At 41.9% G+C, this 23,078-nt stretch overlaps 1 protein-coding gene across 1 annotated transcript in view; it reads left to right on the top strand.

Annotated features, from left to right (window-relative positions):
• LOC103376099 (tensin-like) overlaps positions 1-19,346 on the top strand; it is a gene marked incomplete at its 3' end in the record, with an annotated part of 30,034 nt that extends 10,688 nt beyond the window's left edge. Inside the window, exons 3-15 of the mRNA XM_008306461.1 lie at positions 2,095-2,136; positions 9,441-9,490; positions 10,772-10,943; positions 11,030-11,080; positions 11,157-11,279; positions 11,822-11,886; positions 12,354-12,437; positions 17,486-17,598; positions 17,690-17,750; positions 17,848-17,923; positions 18,169-18,298; positions 18,921-18,986; positions 19,221-19,346. Of these exons, the coding sequence (XP_008304683.1) occupies positions 10,794-10,943; positions 11,030-11,080; positions 11,157-11,279; positions 11,822-11,886; positions 12,354-12,437; positions 17,486-17,598; positions 17,690-17,750; positions 17,848-17,923; positions 18,169-18,298; positions 18,921-18,986; positions 19,221-19,346 (1,045 nt within the window). The remainder of the gene's footprint in view (positions 1-2,094; positions 2,137-9,440; positions 9,491-10,771; positions 10,944-11,029; positions 11,081-11,156; positions 11,280-11,821; positions 11,887-12,353; positions 12,438-17,485; positions 17,599-17,689; positions 17,751-17,847; positions 17,924-18,168; positions 18,299-18,920; positions 18,987-19,220) is intronic.
• Positions 19,347-23,078: the final 3,732 nt, after the last annotated feature.

The raw sequence follows: 23,078 nt of genomic DNA, 5'->3' as shown, positions 1-23,078 counted from the left end.
CGTTTTTACACACTGTGGGATCATTTTTCACTGCAGTATAAAGTTGTTGTACATCTATGGACAACGATGGCAAGAAGTACAGAGATACAGATTATGTGCATTTATTTTACAAAACATGCACATTTTTCCCCACAGTTGTTGCAAAAACTGAGGTGAAAAAAGTGTCTCCACATAAAGAAATATTTTAAATTTGTTTCTATAGTTTATAGTCTATAGTTTCCCATCTGCACCGTGTAAAGGCAGTTTTTTTTATTTATTTTTTACAGAATCTGTTTAAACTCTAAAGGCCCGAGCTCGTCTTTGATGTGCATTTTTTATTTTTTTTAAATAAAAAAAAGTAATGAAAATAAAAAAATATAATAAAAAAATATGTTAAAAATGTTGAAATGTTGAAATAATAAATAAATAAAAAACAAATGTAAAAAAAAAATATAATAATAAAATGATAATAGTAATAATGATTTTTTTTTATTATTATGTATTTTTTTTAATTAAAAAAATTAACTACAGACACCAGGGCTTAAGAGGTTAATTTAATGCAAACTATTTATTTTGGGCAAATTTTCAAATGACAATTTAGACAAAATATAAGTTTCAATTTGATTTTTCAGCAGACCTGCACAGCACATATGGTCCCTGTTTAACCCTGTAAAGCCTGAAGCATGAAATCATTGCCAGAAAATTCTAATTTTGTTTGAAAATGGAGTGTTTAATGAACATTTTGACAAATTTTAAAATCATAATAATAAGTAATTTTCAAATATGATGTTTAATTTGTGCCAATTTTGGCAACATTTTGCTTTCTCGGTGCATGAATTGCGATCTGTGGTGGAATATGTGTGCCTGATTGTCTGCATCAGGTTTTTCAGGCAATAAAATATCAAATCAAATCTGATGGATTTGGCGTTTCAGGGTTAAGCTTCACCAGAAAGTTGAAAATCTCACAATTCTTTCTGTTTCCACAGTATTTTCTTCTGATGAGTGGAATTTTAATTTTAAGACGACATGCCTTTCCAAACCCACTGGTGGGTTTTTTTGGGGGGGTTGAAAGGGTTTAAATCTGTGTTTTGGACTTTGAGGAGGCTATTTAAAAAAACTGAGCCGCAGCCAAAGTGATTATTCTCCTCTCCTCTAGGGGCTGCTAGTGTGATTCATGAGTCATTTTCATTTTAATGAGCTTAAAATTGGAGTTTTTTTATTCATCGCTGTGAAGAAACGCAAGCTCAGCAAACGTCAGGATAAGAAAACGGGCAGAAATAACAGTTTGATCCCTTCCTGATTTCCAGTCGGCGTCCTACAAAGCGTTTCACATTCTTGAGATTCGCCACCGATGATATGTCCAAATTAGGAACATTCCCAGCTACAGTAACTACTTTTCACGTATTTACTTTAGGCTCTGGGCCTTTTAAATCACCCCTCGCAGCTTGTTAAACAGTCCCCCGGATCTGTTTACAGAGCTCACGGCAGCCTAAGATGCCGCGCTTGACTCAGTTAAGAGATTTTTCCCTTAACACATGGATCATTGTCAAGCTCTGCGTGTCCCTGCCTCTGTTGTGTACTTCTTTCATTCTCCATCCCTGCCTCTTTAGGCAACATACATGCACAGATCTCATCTTACATGCTTTGAAATTAAGATTAAGTCGCATCAAGTTGTGATAAATTAATCAGAAGGCACTTGCGGAAAGAAAAAAGGGGAGTTTTCCCAGTTTCTAATTAGGCCTCCAGCGGTTACATTTTCTTTTTAGAGCTTCTGAAATTGGTGAAACAACTTCCCAGTTGATCAATATGAGGAAAAAAAGACTTTCCAGGTATCAGTTAAATTTGCAGCCGAGCTCCAAAACATCTTCAGGAAAGCGTGTTTCATTTCTCATCCTGCTTTTTTTTTTTTCCAAAATCAAGAATGTGCATTTCACACTTTAACATTTAGAAGGTTTAGGGAGCAGCGATTTCATCAAGATCCAAAGACAGAAGCAGCCTCTCCGCCATCTCTCTTTCTCATCCTCTTATTTTTTTTCCTCACCGTGTTGTTTCTTCCTCCTCGCTGTGAAAGAAACAATGACTAACCCACTGACTCTGTCTCGCTTCTCTCTCCAGCCTCCTACTCCTCAGCTGCCATTAAAGCATGTAGATACACCGGTAAGTAACACCTCTTCTGTAAGAAAAGACATGCTTTAAACTGCTGTTCATTCACTGTTATTGCAACAAAGGTGCTGGAATAACAAACCCAGATGCTCATGTGTGCACTTTTGGCTATTTTAAACCTTGATGCATACAAAGATGATGCATTTCCATCTGTGTGGACTCAGTTTCCATTTGAACTTAACCGATGTAGCACCTCTGCGATCCCACCTAGCCGGGCTCGCCAACACTCTTGCGGCTGATTTGGTGCGTTGCTGCCAGGTTCTGCAAAAAAAAATAAAAATAGTGCAAGCTGGAGATGAACTGTGTTGGAATGAGGCGTTCAGCAGTCGCATATGGGTGCGATATCGTGCATCTGTCGCCTTCTATCTCGAGTCACATCTGGTTATCGAGGCGTTTGCTCCTCCTGTTGGCAAGCTGCTGCGCTTCGCGGTGTTTGCCGAGCGAAAGAAAAACCCGGCAAGAAGTGGTGTTTGTTCACTTTTGTTTGGAGGAGGCTGTGACAGGACCGTCTCTAGACACACAAATGGTGAGCCACGGAAAACATTAGAATACAAACCTGACTGTGCTTTAAGGAAGAGAAGCTCTGGCAGGGACACGGTGAGCTGGAATAATTTTTGTTTTCGGACACATTCCTCTTTTTATTTCTGTTTGAGCCTGAGTCCCAGTTACCCTCTGACACCATCAACAAGCTTGTGGACAGTATGCCACCACGTCTTAACGCACTGATCCGTGTCAGGGGTGGCCAGATTCAATATTAGTGACATCTGAATTATTAATATTGGACATTCTGATGCATTAAAACCCCTCAAATATGCGTTTCCTGTCAAATCAAACCCTTAATCCTCTTGTTCAATACCCCCAATTGTATGTATTGTATGTATGTTGTGATGTCAATAAAGTTTTGAGAAGTTTATTTATCAAGAATGAATCAAAACATCACAATAATTTCATGACAAGAGGTTAGAAAAGAAAGTTATTCCAACTTTATGGGCAACAGTGTTTATTAAAACTAGGGGTGGGACTTGATTAAAAAAATGTAGTTAGTTAGAGGCTTCGTAATTAATTAATCTCAATTAATCGCATGACAACATTGCCGACAACGCTTGCTCGTACTCGGACCAGGACTGCTAACAGCTCCGGTGGTTTCGTTGCATTCAGGTGTTACCGTCAGCTCCATGTGCTTCGGTAGGATGCAAATTTGTTTTTGCAAAAGTTGCACAAAACCGTGCTCATGTCAAGGCTTCCATCAGGCAGTTTGTTAAAATGAAGCTTACCCTCCATCAGTCCAAGTGATGCACTCTCATTGGATTCCTCCATGTTTGTTGTTGTAGCGCTGAGGCGTCTTGTGCATCACTGATTGGTGGACCATGAAATCGGGCACTGACGAACGTTCCGTGTTTGGATGCAAACTGCGATTAAATGCGTTGATTTATTTATTTTTGTTGTAATTAACTAATCGTAATTAACGCGTTAAAGTCCCACCCCTAATTCAAACTGCGGCCCAACTTCGCCACCTATCCTGTTGTACAATTACCTGCTTTTGATATAGAATAGCTGCACTTAATAAGTCGTTTTATTCATAGTTAAAGTTGCGAAAAATCACGTCCGCCTGCTGATTTCAAACTGCAGAAGGTGGCGGCATTATGCGGCACATAACAACTGAATCGATTGGGTTGGAGCGCATGTCCAAATGAATATCAGGAAGTTATTTAAAGTAGATTGTTAGTGTTTTTTGCAGCAGATGAGGTGCAGAAGTCGAAATGTCAAACGTCAGACACCGATGAGTTTAATTAATAGTGTTTTAAGTGGATTTATAACTGCTTAAATTAATAATAAAACAACGAAAACATCGATCTAGTTATCCTAATTCGTCTCCATACATTACCCTGAGGTAGAAGATCCTCTCTGCTCGGTGCCAGTGTACAGAAATACTTAGTACATACCTTACAAAAACGAGAAAACCTGTGCAGCTGCCAGCCCGCAGCTCGTCTTCTGCCAGGAATCGATGCCAAGGCCTGGCCCCAGACGCATGTTTTGCTTGACATTGCTAAACCGTAAAGGGGCGGAGGGGTTTCCAAAAAGATTCCACCAAAAAAAAAAAGAAGGGAAAGAAGCACTACTAATGTAAAAAAGTTTATTTAACCAGCAGGCACAACAAAGGCAGCATTTGTTGTTTAGATTGTTCAGACTGAAAGGGACTCCGCTGTCTTTATTTGCCTTCTCATCAAACCGGGAGCAACATTTATTCAAAAGATAAAAGCAGCACGGATGTCCCTGTTTAAGCTCTTCTTCTTTTTTCTTTTTTTTCGGTGAGTCACAGAAGTGAGTCAGTGTTTGCGTCAGATGCCCCAAATGTTTAGATCGGCAGCAGGAGCGAGGCGGTGACTCAGAGTCGGATTATAAACACAGATCGGTTTGTGGACGGCAGCTTGTATGGAGATTAATTCGCATGCTGTGCATTCACACAAGGAAAAAAGGTTGACGAAGAAAATGCGAGTCGAGACCGAGGGATGCCTTCGATCTTATGCAACGTTATGTATAACGCTTTAAAAGGAATATCCCAAACGGTGCAAAAAAAGAAGTTGCACCAGAACTTCCCTGCTCTCCTCCATCCATGGTGTCAGTTTGTCACTTGCATGCTTCACTTGTTGTTAGCAACCAGCATAAGCAAACATATCTGTATGCAGCGGAGGTAAACAGCTGACTCTGCAAGCGTTCAGTCCCGTGTATTTAACTGCATATTTTGGCAGGGATGCACATGTTTGGAATATGCTGAGCGTGAGAGTAAACACAGAAGAAGTGGATTTCACCGGAGTTTCATGCATGTTCTCATCGCTGTATGTTGTGAAACTGGCTTTTGTATTCGTTCCAGGAGTTGTGAATAACTAACTACAACTACAAATAACTACAGTTTGTCAAACAGGCTGCCAACCTTTCGAGCGTACGAGGACACCTGTTTTAGACATTATCGCGGCACATTCCCATACACGACCTCCTTCACCTTACAGGAGGACTCCGTTTATTGGTTTTCCATTATCGCCTCGTTTAACGGTGGAGGAGAGAAAGTTTGCAAAGAGGAACAAAAGTCGAGAATCAGACGTCGGATGGGGATCTTGAAACTTGTGTCTCAGACCATTACAATTTTTTTCATTTGAGTCTCACTTTGTTTTTTTTTGCGGTTTCAGTCGATGTTTGGTTCGATTCTCGCACCAAAAGTTCTTGGTAAGGTTTAGAAAAGAATCCTGATTTGGGTTAACTCTCATTGAAATACTTGGAAATTTTAAAAAATCAACCCTGGAGTGTTTTTGGTGGATGTGTGAGGACGTTTTTGTCGTTTTTGACTTCAATCAAAGTCAAAGCAGTCACCATATATGATTCCTCATCCACCTAGAGTAAAAACAAATAATTAAAAATGTGGATAAATTATTTTTTTAAATAAAAATCACATATAAAAATGAAGGAATATTTATTTAAAATCACCAATCAGACTTGCAGAACTTCTGACACTTGTGTCAAAATATCACTTCCTGCTCACTCGTGATTGGTCAGAGGCCATAGCGACTGTGTAGCGATGTAGCCTGGCCTTCGTTGATTGGCTGAATGAAGTCACATGATTCTACCCCCTGCCTTTTTTAAACATACATTACATATATGGTTATTTGCCTGATAAAGGGTTAAAAATACATCTTGATGCTATACTGACCGCATACAAGACTTCAATTTTCACGACCGCCAACATTATCGATGTTACTTTCTGCTCATCAGTGATAAGAATCGATAAAAACGAGCATTTTTCCAAATCAGGTGATGGGGATTAATCGTGTGATGCAAGAAAAAAGCTTCTTGTCACTGGATATTACTTTCATACATTAAATTATTTTTAATTGTGCTTTTTTCCTTCCCTCTGCGCTGAAAACTAAGTTTAATCTCTGTAGTAAAAAGCACAAACAATAGATTTAGGCTTGATATAAGTACCGGCGTCCATTTTTGAAACAGTAAGTTGAGTTTTTGGGAACCGTGGGCATACTTACCAGAAACAGCAGCACTAAAAATACCACCGGCTACTACTTCTCTTGACTCGCGTCTTTCGTTTTTTTTTACGGTAATTATAGAAAGTTGTCACAAACAATTTGAAAATGACATATTGGCGTCAGGGGATAAATACCGTAGCCCCCTTGAACCAGACATTTCACATAGAAATTAGCCGCGATCCTGATCTATCATTCGTGTCTTTTTGTTTAACCAAAAAAATCTCTGTTGTGGTCGCCGCCTCTTATCACAGCATTCCTTGTGTTAATCCCGTCGTATCGGGTTGCGTTTATTACATGTTTCGCGGAGCGCTCTTGTACGCGCCGGTTAGAATCCATACATCCTGGCTCGCTTTCAAAGGAAATCATTCATTTTCTTATTGAATTATCCTGGCATCGTCTGCTTTCTGCCTTCGTACTTAGATCCAGGAATCGTCGACATATGGGGGTTTTCCATACTCGTGTGTGTGGTGTGTGGACAGAAGTGCAGATGGAATGTTTATTTGGTTAGTCCATAAAGGATCCATGGTGGTTTTGAGTCAAAATGCCCCATCGTGACCATAATTGAGTCAGTGTGGGGCCTATTGAGGGTCATCCAAGTGCACTATGGGGATTTTTTAATCAGCTTTTGGCTCAGGAAAGAATAGATTCAGAGCGGATACATGCGAGTGCGCTCCAGACACTGTAAATCAAAAATAACACTGACAGGAGAAGAGGTTCTTTTTCTTCTTACGTATCGTTTTTATCGCCTATTGCAGCCGGTCGCTTCACAAGATGTTCAAGGTGATGACAAAGCAGACTGTGCATTCATACAGGAACCGTAGAGTACACAAGCATTCGAGGGGAGAAAAAAAAAAGGGAGACAAGAGAAGCAGGATGGGAGAGTCAGAAATAATGAGAGATAATGAGACCGAGGGAGGAGTAGTTCCAGAGAACACAAACTGGGCGGGAGGGAGAGCGCGAGAGAAAGCAGAAGAAAGTGGGGATAAAACAGTTGAGAAAGGGAAAAGGGAAGATGCACGGTGATAGATTACATCACCGCCGATCAAGTTTGGCACGAGGACTGTAGCGTCATGAGGAGGAAACCGGAGCTCTTCAAGATTTGATCACCTGGATGATTGAAAGGATAAGTTTGGATCCCGACCCTTTAAATTTGGAGTATTATCTTTTTTAAATAGAGAGTTGATTCCCAGATTTAGCCATGCCGTTGGGTAGCTCCATTCAAAAGCATTTGGCCCACCTGCGCTCGTCCTGGAGGTGGAGCACTGGGTTCCTGTTCGGCAAGGTAGGCCACTCCCACATCTGTAATTTTGGATTGTTCTCGATTCTATCAAACTATTAAAACCAACTCTTGTTCAGTATTTTATACCAGCATACAACCTACATCGTCAGTATCCCTACCGACGATGTAGGCAGGTATACACCACGGTTCTTCAGGTATACGGCACAGTGCTATTGCCTAAATTCATCCCAAAATAGCTGTTTTTTTCTCCACAAATGGTGCAATTGTCTGACTATTTACAGATGTGGTGAGAAGAAGTGCAACCCAGTATAACACTGTGACCCACTGTTCAAAACAGTGCAGGTCTATGATGCAGAGAATCCAGAAGATAAAGCCGGTATTATGATGTTAAAAAACAAGGTGCATGCAGACACCACGTTACGCGCTGATTGACTTTCATTTATGCCCCCCGTGTTGCAACAAGCCAACAGATTGCGATGTGAAACGCTCCGGCGTAACACCCCCTCGAAGCCTCACGAGAACAGGCTGTTTCATATTGCAAACACCGTCGTGCGTCGTCCGCCTAGCATCTGGTTCCTGTCAGATCATTGAGAATTATGCTTCCCATTTTGGCTCATAAGGAGGGGGGAGGTGGGATTTAGCTTCGGAAGCCGCTCGGCAGCAATATGGAGAGCCGCGGGCTGTGTGTTTAACCTTGCGCCGTGATTAGAGAGCCTTCTTGCCAACATCGCTGTTTCACCGCTTGACCGGTGTTGCGCCCCCCGAAAAAAAAACCCGATCCTCTGCCAGATCACCACTCGGCTTACATGCGCCCGCAGCTGCTTGTGTGCCGATCAAACGGTCGTAATGTGCAAATACACATCACAGCCGAGGTTTGTCTTCTTGGAACTGAGTCGTTTTGACCAAAGAAATATTTGCAGTTCTAATCGGGCCTGACGTTGAGGATTATCCCGTCACCAACTTTTTGATCGTTGATTAATTGGTTTGAGTCATTCCAGCTTTTTAAATTTGAACAATCTGTAGTTTCTTTAATTTTTTTTTATGACAAACTGAACCTTGTTGGGTTGTGGAGAGAACAAGACATACAGGGATGCCAACCAGATGACGAATGAATTAAAATCAACAGATTCCTCGATGAAAATAATAAATGAAATCGAGTCATTTTGATGCATTTCAGCACCAAATCGGTGCTACAGTCACTCTTTGGGAAGCGGAAAATGGCATTAAATGGGTTGAACTGGCCCTTTAAAGCTATTTCAACACTAAATTGGTTCATGCCGAACATAGAGGAGGCAAAATTAAGCAGAGATTTTGAGGATAATTACTTTTATCTTGCTCGCTTTTTTGCCACAAACACCTGTTAAGCTGCCTCCGTGACGTCGTAGCGGCCGAAGAACGTCGCAGAAAAATATGTCTGCGGAAATAAACTCAGCTGTCGTTTTTGTCTCGTTGGACGGCTTCATCTTTTCGACGACAGCTGGCTCGTACAGACACGTCGTCCCCCAGGCCGGCGAGCAGCGAGAGGAAAGAGCCAACTCTGGCATCTATTATGCAGCGATTCCTCGACAGCGCGGCGCGTTTAGTCACGTCTTGCGACACAACTTCAATCTTTAAATAAGAAGATGCGGGACAGAATATTAAAGTCGGTGTTGGAATCCTGATCAGATCTGAAGTCTGGATGGTCCTGTTTTTGTCTTCTTTCCTTGCTTCTCCTTTAACCTTTTGATCTCCCTAAACTTCTTTACTCTGCTTGTTTTTTTTCTCTTTCTTCTTCTCTCTATTTTAAAGTCATTACAACACCTTCATTCATTTCCTTCTGGTCTCCTCCTCCCCCCTCTTACTGTTCACCTCTCTCCATCTTATCCTTCTCTTTTTCCAAAATAACTTCAAGTTTAGCTCCTGTGATCCGACTCTCTCCCTAATAGGTTGTGTCAGATTCTAATTCAACAACACCATCATGATAAACAGATGGAGTTTGCTTATGAATCTTTTTTGTCCCTTTGCCTGTTTGTTTGTGTGTTCACCAGGGATCCACAAGATCCTGCAAGAGCGTGGAGATAAGGCGAAAGCAGTCGCGGTAAGACAGTCCTGTTGTATGCAGATGCACACATAATGAGAAAGCAATAATGGCTGATTAGTTGTTTTTCCTGCAGCGTATCAGGTTTTCTTCAGATGGCCAAAAAACTCCTACGATGGCTAAATGATTGTTTCATTTTTGTTTTATGATCAACATTTTTAAAAAAGCATTTTTCAAGGAATGTAAATGATCTCTCTGTTCGTCTGTTTTTCTTCAAGCGTAGCTGTTTCTCATGCAGGACTTTACTTTATGCCCACCAGCGCAAAAGGGAAAAAAAAAAAAACCTGTTTGGCCAGAGAAACGGGTTGCATAATATCAGCAGAGGTCATGTCAACAGCCGAGGAAGGATTGTAAATCTTTTCCTTTCCAAGACATATAAGAGTGAGCTGCAGGAGTTTACATTTGATCAAGTGGGTGTTTGCAATGAACTTAGTCCCCGAGAAAAAGTCGGCAGAGTTCTAGAAATGCTCTCGCAAGCAGCAGCAGCTGCACAAAGTTTTCAAAACGGGTCCTCGTCGAGATGATAATCACGGAAAATTGGAATGCAGTTTGGAGTGAACAAAGCTGACGATTATGAGTCTTGTGTTAATGGTTGGAATTATGTGTGGAAGGTTAAAAGGGCAGCGCGTACTTAGCACCGGTTGTGTGCTGCTAAAATGTTCTTTGCACCAAATGTGAACTTCTGACACCACTTCAGGAAACATTTGAACATTGTTTTTTTTATACATGAGAGCTACAGAGAACCATGCAGGACAAGGAGTGTTGGAATCTACCCATAATGACTTTAACCTGACATATTGATATCATGTTAATATATTTGACACACTTATACATGCAGCGCTACAGTATTGGTGCATTTAAAGTGGAATTTATTTGCCAAAAAGTACAAAACACACAGTAAACAAACTTAAAAAGGAACTTAACTGATAGATATATTGCAGTCACATTGTTATTGTGAATCCTTTTTGGCAGGGAACTAAAAATCTAATAATGTGACAGCCTTAAACTTGAGAGAAATCAACTGCTTTGATTTGAGATGCTAGAACAGAAAACCCCTCTACTTGGCTGGAACGCTGTAGGTGATACCTAAGGAAATATATCTCTTAGAAGTGTGAAGTAAACACTGTGCCACTTGCCTCTTTTGCTTTCTCTTTCATTTTTACACTTTGTTCCAGTAAGCACACCACAAATCAGGGCTTCCATCTCTCCGTGGATGCCGTCATGTTGCTGGGAAAAAAAAAACGTTAACCGAACCCCCTTCTGCTCACTTTGCCCGTGCAGGAGTCAGAGCGTGGTTCAGGCCATGGAGGAGAGCTATGAGGTGGACTTGGTCTACATCACGGAGAGGATCATCTCTGTCTCCTTCCCCGCCGCCGCCGAGGATCCCAGCTACAACGCCAACCTCAAGGAGGTGGCGACGATGCTGCGGTCGAAACACGGCGAAAACTATCTGGTGAGAAATGACTCTGAGATGATCTACAATCGTTCATTCTCAAATGGACCGCCAACCGTTGATGTTTGCTCTCCTTCTGATTCCAGATGCTCAACCTGAGCGAGCGGAGGAATGACTTGTCGAAGTTAAACCACAAGGTAGCGACACCTCAGCAGTTTAGGGCGTATTTGACAGGAATGAAATCTGAAGAACTAAATCTCCTTTCGTCATCAGGTTCTTGAGTTCGGCTGGCCAGACCACCACGCACCGGCGCTGGACAAGATCTGCAGCATGTGCAAGGCCATCGACACGTGGCTCAACGGAGACCCGCGCAACGTGGTGGTGCTACACAACAAGGTAGGCCGGGGTCCGATAGGGGTTGTGTGTTCCCTACATGTCTTACCCCAGACCATTGATCTCTATCAGAGGTGTAACTTGCAAATAGAAACTCTAGTTTTTACCAGATAGCAGCCAAATGGGAGTAAATGTGAAAATGTGGATTCATCTTTACATCCTTCGCTATTTGGCTGCAAACTCGACAAAATCAATATAATTTCTGGTTATTCAGCTCTCACGGTTACACAATCCATCCTCTCTTGTTTAAACATGCATCGCTTTGGAGTGTTTGCACATGCTGTTCAGATGAAGCTGGAAAAAAGGCACAGATTTTTCCTCCTTACTTTACTCTGAGGAAGATTTTCAAATTCTAACCGGTCACTTTTCAGCGATCAAACATGTTATTTATAGTTCCAGCTCTAAGTCATCCAGCTTGTTAACCGGTCCATCACAGTTAAAGGGGATTTGTTTGACCTCTTCATGAGTCATACGACGATTGTTGAAATGATTCCTGTTTCAAATAAACAGTTCGATTACATATCTTGTCTCTGTTTCTGTGACAGGGGAACCGCGGTCGAACGGGGGTGGTGGTGGCTGCGTACATGCACTACAGCAACATATCCGCAAGGTATCGTCATCATTTCAGATCCAGCAATGTATGTGTGGAGTTTGATCGAAAGGAAAAAGTGTGATTTCCAAATCCAAATCTCCTCCTCGCAGGGTTTTATAAGGACAGGAACAATAATGCATCAAAGTCCGGAACTCGAGCAGCCTTGGAAATTAAACGCTGATGTGATTATTTTAGCTAAACACTCCGTCCCGACCAGCTTGTTTTCGTTGCCCTGTGAGAAGAAGAAGAAGTCTAAAAATGTCGTAATTCTTTAACGCAACCAGATGTTAATAGGTGAGAAGGAGCCAGGAGAACTTCAGGTTGCTTCAGAAATGATGAAGGCCAGGGGATGTTTCTCAGTCTAGAATGTTGGGGGGAAAAATCGGCAGGTTTTTTCAAAATAAGGAGACTTGTTGTTGGTAGGTTGTAATCTTTAAAAAATGCACTCTGGCAAGACAAATAACGTGTCGTTTCGTGTCACGCAGCGCTGACCAAGCGTTGGACAGGTTCGCCATGAGGCGCTTTTACGAGGACAAGGCGCTTCCGGTGGGTCAGCCGTCACAGAAAAGGTAAGTCAGCAACAGCATTTGGGTTTTGCAGAAAACAAAATGATGTATTTTCATACAGAGCAGCGAAGTGGGATTTATTCGCAAGTGGTCACTCATATCAAGATGCATTCAAATGCCAGGTGTGAGCTACTTAGAGCTATCCAGTTGGGACTATATCACTGTTAAGTCTGTCATTGCCTCTGGTTAAGCGCCATCGCACTTTATTTGCTGTTTCTGAACTTAACTGGATCAATCGCTGCTCCAAAGATAGTGAACAATAGAGAAGTGGACGAAGTAGGACAGATTCATTCAGCCCTCCTGAATTGCTCCTGCTATGATTCTCTAGGATAAAGTGGAAGATTTACGTCTTGAAATACTTCTTTCAACGGTGCATCTTTGATTTAAGATGTGAAATCATATGAAATTTATTCCAAGGGGATTGCATCAGCTCTCGCTTTAATGTTTGGTTACATGCTGTCGTTGTGTTTTCAGTAATTAGACTTATTTTAAAACAATATAATCAAGTTTTAAGTGTGTGCTTCATGACTGCATGCACGCCTTTGTCATAGACTGCACATAAAAAATGGCCTCTAGTTCTGAAAAATGAATCTGAAAATGACTTAAAACTGCATTCTTTCTGACGGCCAGCAGGGGGCGACTCCTCTAGTTAGCAAAAAAGCCCGATTGTACGTACATCTCTGAGAAAATGGCCCAACTTCTCGCTTGATTTGTTGCCACAGTAAACATTTTTCTCATGAATTTATGGTCTCAATCACCAGTTTTAAGACTTCTTTGATTTGTCATGGTGTTCATTTTGTAAATAATGGTCCCATTTTCAGTAAAATTGTATGTTTAAGTGCTTCGAGTTCTCAGTCAAGATACAAGACTTAAAATGAGGACTCTCTCACTGACTTGTCTTCAGAGTTTGTCTTGATTTCCCCGAATACAACGAAACACAGACGCATTTTTCATTACATTCACACGAGCACACAACATTGCAATAAGAGTCTTAGGTTTTGCAGACACAGACACAAATACATCTGTCGCTTCCTCTTTTTTTTTTTTTGTCTTTGTACCCGACAGAGGAAATTCTTTCCCTTTTGCTTGTGTTTATCTCCAATTCAGTTTTAATTGGGATAATTGTGAGTAAATGTCACAGCACAGAGAGAAGCAATCTATCTTGTCCGTCTGAAGGATTCCACTGGCGTCTCTCGGGAGGCTGCAGGGCTTGCCGGTAGTTGGTTCCTGCCTTTTTGAGCACATCACAGCATATTTTCCTTGCAGTTTTTTCCCTTTCCACTTCTAGCAGTGAGTGTGAGTGAAATAACGCCCTTTCATGAGCAGAGACAACAGCGGAGTAAATTCCAAGCCAGACCGGGTCAAACCAATCAAGAGCGGTTTAAAGGTATTTAAGCAATTTATTATTTTGAAAGCAGCTCACTCTCGGGAGACTGTCACCTCGGTCCTTCAAGTCGTAAATCTGCTCCTACTATATTATTAGCTCCCTCTACATTATTAGACGGTGAACTGCTGAAAGGCCTGACCCCTGACTGCCTCCTTTCCTCACCTGAGGAGTCTCGATCCGAGCTTCTTGGAAATGATGAGGTTACCGGGAATAAGCGAAGCAACACGGGAAACACCGGGGGGACTTAACACCACTTCATTTCGGCCGCCGAATTAGGCAGCCAGCCATTCTTTAACAGGTCTATAGGCTTGCCCTCTGCCCCGCTGCTATTTCCTGCTTCGAATATAATTATCTCTGCCTCTGGAGTCTGCCGGTATCGCGGTCTGGAATGTGCGACATTAACATCAAGAGCAGGCGATGAGCTCGGGCCGCTGGTGCCATGACAGCTTGTAAAAAGGTTGGAATAAAGCTGTTGTGTGGAGCCTTTTAGCGTAATTAAATGATTCTGTTTGTTGTGAAATGCTGCAGGAAACACAATGCACACTTGCTGATAGGATTGGCTGCCTTTATTTATTGACACCGGGCCAGATTTAACTGGAAGTATGCAGATTATGTTTAAGGAACAAAATATACGGAGACCCTGTTGTATGTGCTTTTGTCGAATCTCTGAGGGGAAAAAAAGGCCCAGAGTGTTGATGTTGGTGGAGGATGTTGGTACCATTTGGATAGGAATATATCTTATAGGACAAAATAACCAAGTAGCACTTTTTAAGAATAAACTTTTTTAGTTTTGAGTCCTTGCAGCATCACTTATAAACACAAAATCAAGACAATTTGAGGATCCCTGCTGAGGAAAATGCAGTTTTTCACCTTGCTACCATGTCCATATGGTGCTTTTTTTATATGCTGGAAGACTTACAGTGAGTAAAATAAGGAGTCAACACCATGGCTGAGCATTTCTGTCCTGAAACTCCAATGACAGTCTCAAAAACACAGATTCAGACAGTCGAGTCCCGTCCTTATGAAATCTAAGAAACCCATTCTGACAGCTTGCTGTGTCGGGCTTTCTGTATCTCTCTGTTTGCATTCATTCTCAGTTATCCAGGTCATGCTTTCCTCGGTATAAAGGAACTACTGTTTTTGCTATCAAAGACATTTCACCACTCATCCAAGAGGCTTCTTCAGTTCTGACAGATGGGAAAGTCTTAGATATACACTGGTACCTCCAAATCACTTGACTAATGGCCCATTAACAATGCAAGACTTGCATGGTTGTGAATCTGCCAAATCAGGGATGACTCAAGGTGTTAATGGCGGGTAAACCTTCTAGGGAAAGACCTCAAGACTGCATTATAAGTACCTGATAGCTGATGTGGTAGGCCTGCTTCTCTTTTTAGAGATAGCTGTTTCAAGTTGACTTCAATGGCTGCCGTAGTCTTCTCTGCATTGCCGCCTTTAGTCTCCTGTTTATTTTCTGTATTGTTCTTCCAACTTGGATCCCAGTTCCAACACATATGGCTAAATGTCTGAAGATTCTCAGTCCTCCAGGTCGTGGTTATTCTCATAGATTGATCGTAGCGACTGGACTTGCTTGAGTTCTTTGAAGACGCTTCATCTCTCATCCAACAGGCTTCATCAGTTCTGACGGACTAGTTGGGAGTTCCAGATACTTCTATCCTTAAGGAGCCGTTAACACCGATGGCTAAATACTTCAACTTTACACTTTCCCATTGTGAAGCACAGAGTCGTTTTACAGTGTTGGAAGCATAGGGGAGCTGGTGTGCTCGAGCTGCAGCAGAGTTAAGCGGCTACGCTAAAGCCGGCGTGTAAAATTACATCGAAACCATTTCAAGAGACAAAGGAATTATTTTCATGAAACCAAACCTCTCAGCGTGGAATTTTTGATCTACAGAGATGAGTTTTTAAGGGTTTCATAAGTGACCAGACAGCCCAAAAAGGTTCAATTATACGCCCACCTAATCCAAAAACCGCCAATGTAGATTCTTGATAAACGACTATGTCTCGTATCATAACCACATGGACCGTAGCTACGAGCCCTCCTTCCTCTCAGCTGCTAACATGGCGTCCCAGCTCCGTCTAATTGAATTTCACGGAGACGAAACCATCTGGCCGCTGACAGCCAAGCAGGGAGGGGGGCGTCTGCACGCGGCGACCCCGTGGTCAAGGTCACATTTGGTACCATCATCATTATCATCATTAACAACCAGACCACACCAACTCAACAGACCCCCGACTGGTCTCTATACACACCAATTCACTGTGACATTTCCCCGTAGTGAGTAACGGCTGTTTTATAGTCCGGAGAGGAATTTGGTTGTGGCTGCGCCGTCGGAGCTGTGACAGGCCGTAAACGTGAACCGCTCAGAATGAGGGTTACTCAGGGAGGATTCGGTGTGGAGTCTAGCGAGAGGGTCTGGACTAAGTGCTAAGTGGAGGGAGAGTTGTTTCGGATCCTGAATCTCAGAAAGAATTCCCCTCGTTGCAGGGTAATTTGGTGATGACATTCACGTAAATGGGAATGGGATACAAGTTCATTTTAATGCCATCATCAAGTCAAAAGTTCATTTTTTTGTTTGCAGAGTGCCTCTTAAAATAGTGCTTGAGCGTGATGATCAGACACAAGGGCACAAATAATCACTCTTTACATAGATGTATATCACAAATGAGATTTAATGGAGCCAAACTGGTGATGCTTTATAGGCAACATATTGATCAATAATTAACTATTCTAAGCATTAAGTGCAACTTTATTCCAGTCATGTTTATAGATGGTTAACTAACTAATAATTAGCCATTACCAAACTATCTGGTTCATCCTGTTTTTACATGTTGTACAAATGGTTTCATAAAGGTTTACAGATCATTTGGTCATTAGAATGTAATTATTATAATCTCTCATCATCTCCTATAAATATACAATTTATAAATAACATGATTTGTAGCATTGGTAACAATTAGTTAACATTATTATTATCATTGTATTGTTTGTTACAATAATTAAAACAACCTGTAAATAAGGTTTATTTAACTATCAATATGACATGAATTAACAAAAGTTTGTCACCCAAAAGTGCTTGCTTGTACAGAACTAAAAAAGCATTCTAATGGCTATATTTGAATGTACCAGGCCCACATTGCATCTAACTGCAGCGTGTTCGTGCCATAAATATCAATTTTTCCATCCGAGATATCTTGGCACAGTCTTCTTGCACCAATAGTGCTGCCAAGGAGATAAAGGCCTGATTATCATCATCCCTGTGGGCTTTGCTTTTACATCATCGATGAGAACCTTTTTTTATTCCTTTTATTTGCAAAATAAACTGATGCTCCAGCAATTTTGAAATGTTTGATGTGAGAAGCGTTACATCAACACTGCAGGTCATCAGGAGGGCTTTTTAAGGCTCTTTTTTATTAGTTTGGAGGAACTTATATGGCTCTGTTATTATTTTTATTGAGTTAAAAATAGAGGGATGACACAAAAAACAGGTAGTCGTGCATCATTGTTTTTGTTTGCACAAGTACATTAATTCCTCATTTACTAACTTATAAAACTGTTTTGTCTCACTAGTGCCAGTGTGCTGTATAGTGCATAGTCGACAGTTTTAGTGTTTTGGACTCAGTGCTCTCTTTCCTTTGTCTGCAGATACGTGCGCTACTTCAACGGCCTTCTGTCCGGACACATAAAAATCAACAACAAGCCTCTGTTCCTGCATCACGTCATCATGCACGGCATACCCAACTTTGAATCCAAAGGAGGTGAGTCTCTGCCTCCGTCGAAACACACAGAAATAACTGCCTTTCTCAAAAAAAAATCTCAAACATGTTTCTTCTTTGAATCACCTCGCAGGCTGCCGTCCTTTCCTGAAGATCTACCAGGCGATGCAACCCGTCTACACGTCAGGAATCTAGTATGGAAACTTTTATTCCAGTTCAGTGTGGTTTATGTTTGAATCCGGGAATCATCAGTTGGATTTTAATGATTATTCTTGTGTCTTCTTCCCGCAGCAACGTGCAAGGAGACAGCAACACCAGTATCTGTATCACCATCGAACCTGGACTGCTTCTGAAGGGGGACATCCTGGTGAGACTTTCCCACCTAGTCACTTCTCTTGTCCCTATGACTTCTTTCTTTAAGCAACAAATTCCCTCCATGTTTGTCTGAGAAACATTACAAAGACTCTCATGTTTGAGGTTTGAGTTGCTTGCAGCTAGAATAAATATGGAAACTATCCAAGTGGTTTCCTCCAGAATCCGGAGATGTTACCGGATTGATACACCACATAAACGTTTCTTACCTTGAACGCTCCCTTTTCTTGTTCATCGTAGCTGAAGTGTTACCACAAGAGGTTCAGAAACCCGACCAGAGACATGGTATTCAGGGTGCAGTTCCACACTTGCGCCATCCACGACCTCGGCGTGGTTTTCGGGAAGAACGAGTTGGATGAGACCTTCAAAGGTAGATTGTCTCTGGAGTTGTGTGTTGTTTTTTTTTGTTTGTTGTTGCTTTTTGTGCTTGTACAATCATACGGAATATACCACCCATCATAGTGATGTTCCCAAACTATGGTTTTCTAACTTATTTTGCAACCTCAAGACTTAGTACCGGACTCAAGAACTGATCCATTTACAGCTGTAGCTTGGATTTCCAGTTTTAAATATGGAAAAACAGTGTGTGAGCTGCTGCAACACAACAGAGTTCCCCCACAGTTTCACAGCAAACAGGGTCCTCTGGTGGTGAAGCAGCTCAACATTCACTCAAGTAAACCTAAAGGTTGCTGAAAATGCAAAAGATCAGATCAAGATTAACCTTGACACTCAATATCCATTTGTTGCGTACATTTTTTTGTAGATTCAAATGGTTGCTTTTGCAAAAAACTTCAACAGGTTAAAAATATATATACCTGTCTGCAAGAAAATATGTGTGCATGAGCATTTAGAGGTAAAGGTTTGAGGTAAAAGCAGTTTGATAAAGTGAAAATACAAGGTTCAAACAGCTTGTATTGTTTTGTGCAATGTCTTGCATGGTTTGACAACTACAACAAAAAAAAGACATATTTGTACTTTGTGTGTCTGTACAGATGAGAGGTTCCCAGAGTACGGCAAGGTGGAGTTTGTTTTCTCATACGGACCAGAAAAAATCAAAGGTAATCCATTTTTTTCGACCTGAAAATTGTCTTTACAACTTTAAAACTCAGTTATTTATCAGTTTATATTATATTATCCACTATGATGGATATCGAAACAGTTTTTTCTTTCTCTATGTGCGTGATCGGATTTTAGGAATAACTGTCAATTTGTGGCTTTTTAAATGTCACTTTAATTGAGTTAATATGCTCCGTGTGTGGATCTTATTACCCATCATGCCTTGCGTTTGCCAGGCCTGGGCCACCTGGAGAACGGGCCGAGCGTTTCTGTGGACTACAACACCCAGGACCCTCTGATCCGCTGGGACTCGTACGACAACTTCAACCACCGCTGTGAGGACAACGCAGACGGCGAGCACGGTACGTCTCCGCTCGCTCATAGTCGCTTACAAAGACTGCGCTGTGTCGTCTGGCGTTACCGCTTCAGTAGATTGATTTTAAGATTCTCAGTGGTTGAGAGGGAACAAGGAGAGGATCGGCTTGTTGAATACACTAGTTTAACTGGAGGTTGAAAAGGAGGCCTTGGAGAATCTGACGGACGTGCAGGAGCTGAAAGGATGCTGAAGAAACAATAAATTAATACCAATGATTAAGCATGTCACCTGGTGCAATGGCACTGCTTCTATGTGTTTTTATTAGTTTTAGATTCAGTAGCTACACAGGCAGTTTTTTGAAAGGCAAGAAGTGCATGTTTTCTACACAGATTGATAGGCAGCGATCAAGTGAAGGCAGTTTTTTTCCTTGAACGCTCTGAACTCAAACAGTTTCTGTGCATTTTTCTTGCTCACTGCAGGCTCATATTTGTCTGCAATGTGAAGTCATGCACATCTATAGAAACAACACAACCATGGCCGAAGTAGAAAGAAATCAAAACTTTTTTTTTCTGCAGCAAGTTACAATGCCGTGAATCTCAAGAAGAGGAAAAAAAACAACATAAATTCTTTGATTATTTATGTCTGCAAAAATGGGAAAAGCTAAAAATTCCCTGATTGTTTGTCAAGTGACATTTGAGTTACTGATGGCTTCATGGCTCCAGTGCAGAATATTAAGTTTTTGTTTTTTAACGAATGATTTTTGGCAAATATTTAAATTCGGCATGTAAAATAAACTGATTTTGATGACATGCTACTATTTAAGGATTAGATTGGGCTTAAGTTTTCCAACAGAACAGGACGTTACATTTGCAAGGCGCTACAGAGCTGTTAAAGCTGCACCTCAAGGCTTCGTTCCTCGAGCCATTAGTGAACTAATCTCAACTAAACACCAAAGACTTCCTGCTGCCACCACTTCTGCATCATGAGGACTGTCAGTCCCTGAGGTCTGACCACTGTACCGACCAACTATGGACATCATGTGCAACATTTTGAAGCTCTTATTGTGTTTTTAAACTTTACTGTTTATTGAATGTGGCGTGAAAGAGTGTGTGTCGTGTTTGTCAAATCTCATTGTACTGTTTGGTGCAATGATTCCGATGTCAGGTTTTGCTGCACCTCAGTGTTTTTCTACTCAGAACCTACTGTTTGTTCCTCTCTAAGCCCCACACCGTCCCCCTCCTCCTCCCTCCTCCTACCCCTCCGGCCTGTCAATTAGGCCTTTAAATAGCCGCTGCAGAAATAGGGGGGCGTCAGTCACCCTGCTACTGGCTGCCCCCTCTCCAGGGGGGTTGTAACCTGAAACACCACCGGCCCCCGACTCCCACAAGTGTCCAAACACGCCTCCATCCGCTCGCAGCTACTGTTTCTGCACCAGGAGTTCAGGAATTTGAAATTTCGGCACCTCTATGTAAAACCCAGAATAAAGACGTTTAATGTCTTTTAGTAAATCTCAAGCTTTTTTTTTTAAAATATAGAAGTGTTTTACTAAACACTTGCAAAACCAGATGCATTTCAAATCAGATGAATGTAAATAATGCAAAGCTGTTTTAAAAGGTGCATTTTAGAAACATAAGGCCCATAGATATGCATGCACCAACAGCATCTTATTCATTTGCAAGCTTTTGGTAATTTGACCGTAGCGCCACATTGCAGCGTCGTTCCACTCCTCGCTCTGACTTTATATTCTGCGGTTATTAATCACATATTATCCCTCTATACGTAGCTGGTCCCCCTTTTGCAAATGAGTTTCCACCCGGTACACGAATGAGTAAATGAAAGTCTTGTACTTGGAAATTAGGATGACGAAACAACACATTATCACCAGATAAATTCCAGAAAACAAATTGCTATCATTGTAGAGCTTTGAACATATACTGCAGCCCCTCCTCCCCCCTCCGGATCCTCTCAGCGATGATGAGCTTCATGATTGCTGCCGTTAATCAAAGAAATCTGCAAGAATAGGAGGATGTATTCAGCCTCACTTGAGTCAGGACTTGGCAGTCATTGTGGTGCTGCATCCACTTTTATATATGGGATTTTTTTTTTTTTTTTTTTACAGCTTTGCAGAAACCCATTTCATTTTTATGAACATCCCCCCAGAGAACCGTTGCAGTAATTGCTGTGTTGCAAGAAGGTTAGCGGGAATCGCCAGGATTGCAAGTTTGATCCTAATTGAATGGGCGGCAGCACTCAGCAGAAAGAAAAAAAACCTCTCGGCCGGTTTATTCATTTCTCTAATTGCGGGCTTCGCTGTTACGCTTGGACGCGAGAATATGGATGTTGAGAGAAGGCTGGGGCAGGAGCGCGGTGTCTGTTTTTACAAGGTTTTGGATTGACCGGAGGATACAGTCGGTCTTTGCTTGTTTTGGAAGATGCGACAATATGAAGTAGCCATGAGGATAATGTCAACCATGCTGTCTTTAAAGATGAATCGCCAGAATTACGCAATTTATCATGAATGTGGGCTGCAAGGTGATCGGTGGTTAGCACCGTTGCCTCGCAGCAAGAAGGTCGCCGGTTCGCGTCCTGGTGGGGACACCCAGGATCTTTCTGGGTTGCGATTTGTGACGTGCAGCGTGGGTTCTCTCCAGCTTCCTCCCACACAGTCCAAAAACATGTTGAGGTTAGTTGGTGATTCTGAATCGGTGTGAATGTGCTTGGTTGTGTAGCCCTGTGATAGACTGGTGACATGTCCAGGGTGTCCCCTGCCTTCACCCTGAGTCAGCTGGGATAGACTCCAGCCCCCCGTGACCCTAGTGAGGATTAAGCGGTGTATAGATGATGGATGGATCACAAATAGTCGCTGCAAAAACAGAAAAATCATCAACTTTTGGAAGCTCCCAGCTTTCTGCGACCTATTCATCATTTTCTCCTGAAATTTGTTAGTGGAAGACCAAAGTTCTTCTTATTTATTTGTGTTTTATGCAGATATTCCATCTCTTACAGTTAAAATAAATCTAGTATTCACATTGTAGTCTGATAGCTTTTTGTATCTGGCCAAAACCATGAACTATACATACCCATTTCCCTCACTGTACATTGCGATGCCAATTGGATGACACTGACAAGCTCCATGACAGAACGGCCTATTTTTACGCAGCACAGCTCGGCGGACATGAATCACTCACCAGGTATCATTTAAAGAATCCAGACTTGTTTATTTGTCTGGGTATTAAACGAATGTTTCATCCTCGGGCGTTGATGTCTGAATGCATCTGGGGGGGGGCCCTCGGCTAACTCTTCCTGACGCCATTTTTAACGGACTCCGCCGACCTTGGAAATCCAGTTGAGAGGAGTCAACGAAAGATGGGTGTCTTTAAAGGGTCGGCGGGATTAGGAAGCTTAGAGTTTCATACCGATGCCGGTGGGGGGAACGTGAGGAGAGGCGTCCTTAGGTTGAGGTATTTGTGAGCTGTTTTGCGCATATTTGGGTTTACAGCAGTTTAATAGGCGCAAACATTGGTCTGGGCGTGCATATGAGTTGTCGTATGTTTGTGTAGGTCTTTCGCAGCTTTTTACGTGGTATGCAGAAGTGTGTGTGTGGTGCACCTTGTGTTTGTCGGCTTGCCTTTGCTCCACTAATAACCCTGTGGTCTGGAGACAGCTGTCGACCCGGAGGTCAAAGCAGTCAGAAGGCCACCAATGGGGGCCAACGAGTTCCTTAATGTTCTTAAAAATGACCGAGAACACCATTAATTTGTCGCGTTAATCCGATTGT

This window comes from Stegastes partitus, unplaced genomic scaffold (genome assembly GCF_000690725.1).
Source record: "Stegastes partitus isolate 25-593 unplaced genomic scaffold, Stegastes_partitus-1.0.2 Scaffold3664, whole genome shotgun sequence".
Classification (NCBI taxonomy): domain Eukaryota; kingdom Metazoa; phylum Chordata; class Actinopteri; family Pomacentridae; genus Stegastes; species Stegastes partitus.
The sequence above is the reverse complement of the archived record's forward strand: the minus strand, read 5'-3'. Positions and strand labels throughout refer to the sequence as shown.